Here is a 4,410-nt window from a genome sequence, read left to right as displayed (position 1 = left end):
CTTTCCATATTCTTTTGATGTTCCTGACTCATTCAACATTTTCCCTATGGAAATTTTTAATATTGCAACTTGAGGCTTTTAGTTTTTCTTGGGTTCTATCAGTTAAAGATATGCTGAGCATGCTATTCCTTTTTTATTTTCTGACTCTAGGTCTTTGCACATTTCATTATATATTGGGCTTTATCTTTTTTAGCTGCCCTTTCAAAATTTCTATTCATCTCATTGACTTCATGCTGTCTTTCATTTGCACCAACTACTCTATGCTAAGAGCAAGTTTCAGAGTCTCTTCTGAAATCAATTTTGATCCCTTTTTCTTTTCTGTGTTTTTAATGACTTGTTGCTCCCTTCAGAAATGATGGTCTTGATGTCTTCCCAGAGTTTATCAAATATTCTGTCATAGTGTTTAATGAGTCAAATTTGTTCTTTTATTTTATTTTTCATTGGTAATTAACATATATGAACTTTCATATTTCAATCAAGTTAAGCAGTTTTGTATAATTGCTACCAAAATCAGTTTCAAAACATTCTTTTTCTTCCTGGACTCCTTGGTATCCTCCACCCACCACCTTTGCCACTATAATGTTTCCCCTTCCCACAAAATCCTTATTCTACTTGCTGTCCCTATAGGTTTATCTGTTCTGGGTTTCATAAATGAAAAAACAGAAAAAAAATATGTAACACAACTGCAAGATTATATAACACATCTGAGATATTCCAACATGAACAAACAAAAAAAATACAATTTTGGAAACTAGATCAGGCCTATTATGCATCAAAAGGGGGAGCAACTGACAACGTTTTAACCATTTAAATCAGGTTTATCCTTTTGATCTTATAGTCATCTCTCCAATACATTCTATTTGATAACCACTTCCCTACCATCCCTCTACTATGGATAAAGAGAGATCACAGGAGGTTTTATTTCCTATGTAGTTCCCACAAGTGTGCCTTGGGATCTCACCTCATCCATAGCCTTCTGCAAACATGATTGCCACAATTTAAACTCTTATTTACCCACCTTCAACTTTGGATTATATGATATATAGTCCTTTGATGGCCGATGATGGTGCGCTTCTTCCATGTGGACCCAGTTGACATCTCACTGAGATGGCTGCTTGTTTGGAGACAAGCCTTTAAGACCCCAAAAGCTACTTTATCCGATAGCCTGACACCTGCTAAGAGATAAATGTGTTCTTCAGATGTTCTTGAAATTCAGGTAAGATAGACTCCAGATTGTATTTTCCTTCTCGAGAATGTGTTTTTTCCTGAACTTACATATAAGCAATTGATGTCAAATTTTCCTGAACATACTTATGAGCAATTGATTGTCTGTTCCATAGACATCTGCTGGCCTGGATTTAGCTGCTGATAGCAGGCTTCTCCATTGTCTCTTCCCACAGATGTAGTCAATTTGATTTCTGTGGATTCCATCTGGAGAAGTCCACATGTATAGTCACTTTTTGTGTTGTTCAAAAACAGTATTGCCTATGGACAAGTCATTGGTTGGTCTTGCAAAATTCTATCATGATCTCTCCATCATTGTTTCTATCAGGAAGCCCATATTTTCCTATTCTTGTTCACAACAATTCCTTCTTCTTTGTTCTCAACTTTTGCAGTCCAACAGCTCATAATTATCATTGCATCTTGAGTATACTTTGATCAATTTCTGACTGAAGACGTTGGTAGAATTCTTCAATTTCTTCATCACTAGCTTTTATGGTGAATTTTAATAATAGTTTTTTGGATTTTTTTAATTGGATTTCCTTGAAGATGGGTAGATATAATTCTACTGCAGGCCGCATTTTACTTCCAAGATTGGTTTTGCAATGTCCTTTTTGACAATGAATGCAATGTGAAGCCATTTCTCTTGATTGTGCCTTTCAAGCCATAGAAAATTATGTGATTTTCTGATTCAAAACGGCCAATACTAGTTAATTTCAGCTCACTAATGCCTAGAATGTCAATATTTATATGTTCTATTTCATATTTGATGACTTCCAATTTTCCTACTTTGCACATTCCAAGTTTCTATAATTAGCTGATTTTTTAAGCTGTTTCTCCTGAAATCTCTACTTTCACAGACTTTTGCCCAAATCACGTCAGCACTGTTGACTCTACTCTGAGAAAGCAACTGTCTCTCCATCTCATTTTGAAGAGATATGTTACATTTGTAGTTTTATCATTACATAATAAGTATCAGTGTACGTTATAAAAATTCTTAAGACACCATTGTAAAGGAGAAATTTAATAAAGCCATTTTGATCAAACCTTCGTGACTCATTTTAACACAGTTCTTGCTGAAGTAGTTTTTTTAAAAATCCCATTACCTACCTGAGAATCCATGTTTATTCTATGGTAAGCTCCTGTTATCTAGCTATATTAATTTACAAAAGCCACAAATAACTAATGGACTATTTTTTCTGTAGTTAATCTAGGATGTGGAGGGTGTTTTAAAATATATACCAAACTCAAAATCTTAAACACAATGCTATTGAGTCAAGGCTGACCCATAGCAACTCAATAAGATCTGGTAGAACTGCCCCTGTTGGGTTCCAAGACTGTATTTTTAATGGGAGTAGAAAGACCCATCTTTCTCCCAAACTGTTGACCAAAGAATAACCCACTAGCTACCAGGGAAAATGTTGTTAAGTGACCTTAAGAAATATTTATTTCATGATAAGCATATAGGAACAATTACTAATGTAAAACATCTTGAACTATTGATACTTTATGTAAAGTTCACTAGGCCTCCAAGAAACATTCCTTAAGCAAACAACATCTGAAGAAAGAACCCTGTCGTTAATTCTTCATAAGATCGTAATCTCAAAATAGCATACAAAGTGAAGAACATACGCTTTGTTACCCTGATGTTTTTCTAGCCCTAATTTCTTGGCAGTAATATAATTCTTTTCACTAGGTCCTTAAAGGCTTGTTTGACTTGTTTATTTCTCAGAGTATAAATAAATGGGTTTAACATGGGGGAAATGGAAGTAGTTAGTATTGCTACCCTCTTATTTATAGTCATTTCATCTTTTGCTGAAGGTTTGATGTAGATAAAGATACAGCTTCCATATGCAATGGAAACCACAATAATGTGGGAAGAACAGGTGGAAAAGGCCTTTCTCTTTTGTTCCAGAGAAGGGAATCTTAGAATTGTTCTGATGATGTATGTGTAGGACAAGACCACACATACTAGAGTCGTGATAAAGACCACTACAGAGCAGACCAGAACCATCTGCTCTATGTTCCATGGATCTGAGCATGCAATCTTCAGAATAGGATTAGCATCACAGAAAAAGTGGTCAATGGCATTAGGACCACAGAATTCCAGATCTAAGAGCATAACAGTGGCTGGGAATATCATCAAAGAGGCAGTCACCCAGCAGCCTAGGATAAAACTTTTGCAGACGCTGTGGCTCATGATGATCATGTAATGCAAAGGTTTGCAGATGGCCACATATCGATCATAGGACATGATGACAAGAAGAAAGAATTCTGTTACTACAAGCATGTCTGCAAAAAACAATTGACTTAAGCAAGCATCATATGTAATGGTCCTGTCACCTGTTGATATACTGTGTAGGAATCTTGGTATGCAGACAGAAGTGAACAAGATTTCTAAGAAGGATAGATTTTGGAGAAACAGGTACATGGCTGTTTTGAGATGGGAATCCACTAATGTGAGGAAGACAATGGTTATATTTCCAGTCATACTCAATAAGTAGGCGAGAAGTAGAAATATAAACATCAGTATCTGCAGTTGTGGGTCTTCTGTCAGTCCCAGGAGGATGAATGAGGTTATTTCCGTATGGTTTCTCATCCCTGGCTCCTGACTTCTTCTCAAACTGAGAGACAGAAGATTTGAAAAGGTGGCAATGATTTTCTGACAGATTTTTGTATGAATTGTACAGGTATTGTACATGTATTTGCTTGAGTTGATAATGAATACTAAAAAGTAAAAATCTCTCAACTCTTTGATCAGTCACTCAATTGGTTTTAAATCCGGTCTTTATCATGACTTATGGAAGGGTATGCAATTTTATTTTACAATCAATTGACTATTAAATCCAGTATCATATGTATGTCACAAAAATTGATAACTCCTCAAATTACCTACCATCTGATATTTTCTACCTTTCAGACCTTATTAAACTTAAATACAAATACCATTAGATAGATTTATAGCCCATTTGTTGACACAGCTTATAATTCACTGCCATTGAGTAGATTTCGAGTCAGTGTGACTCTACAGGACACAGTAGACTTGCCTCTACGAGTTTCTGAGACTGTAACTTTATTTTCCAAACCATTTTATTAGGAGCTAATCCTGTCATACTACTTATAGTTCATACACATCAAGCACTGTTGTACAATTGTTACTACGATCAGTTTCAAAACATTTTCTTCCTT

At 35.4% G+C, this 4,410-nt stretch overlaps 1 protein-coding gene across 1 annotated transcript; it reads right to left on the bottom strand.

Moving 5' to 3' along the window:
• Positions 1 to 2,881: 2,881 nt before the first annotated feature.
• Positions 2,882 to 3,832, bottom strand: LOC101645496 (olfactory receptor 6C2-like). Its single transcript, XM_004700856.2, has one exon. The coding sequence runs from the start codon at positions 3,818 to 3,820 to the stop codon at positions 2,882 to 2,884; it is 939 nt and encodes a 312-aa protein (XP_004700913.1). The 5' UTR covers positions 3,821 to 3,832.
• Between the last annotated feature and the right edge of the window lie 578 nt (positions 3,833 to 4,410).

The sequence above is a fragment of the Echinops telfairi genome, unplaced genomic scaffold (assembly GCF_000313985.2).
Source record: "Echinops telfairi isolate 266 unplaced genomic scaffold, ASM31398v2 ScPeMD7_2;HRSCAF=8, whole genome shotgun sequence".
Classification (NCBI taxonomy): domain Eukaryota; kingdom Metazoa; phylum Chordata; class Mammalia; order Afrosoricida; family Tenrecidae; genus Echinops; species Echinops telfairi.
This window is presented reverse-complemented; position numbering and strand designations above follow the sequence as displayed.

Excerpts from the sequence above, each read along its gene's own strand:
- LOC101645496 (XM_004700856.2), bottom strand. The coding sequence starts at position 3,820 with ATGAGAAACCATACGGAAATAACCTCATTCATCCTCCTGGGACTGACA.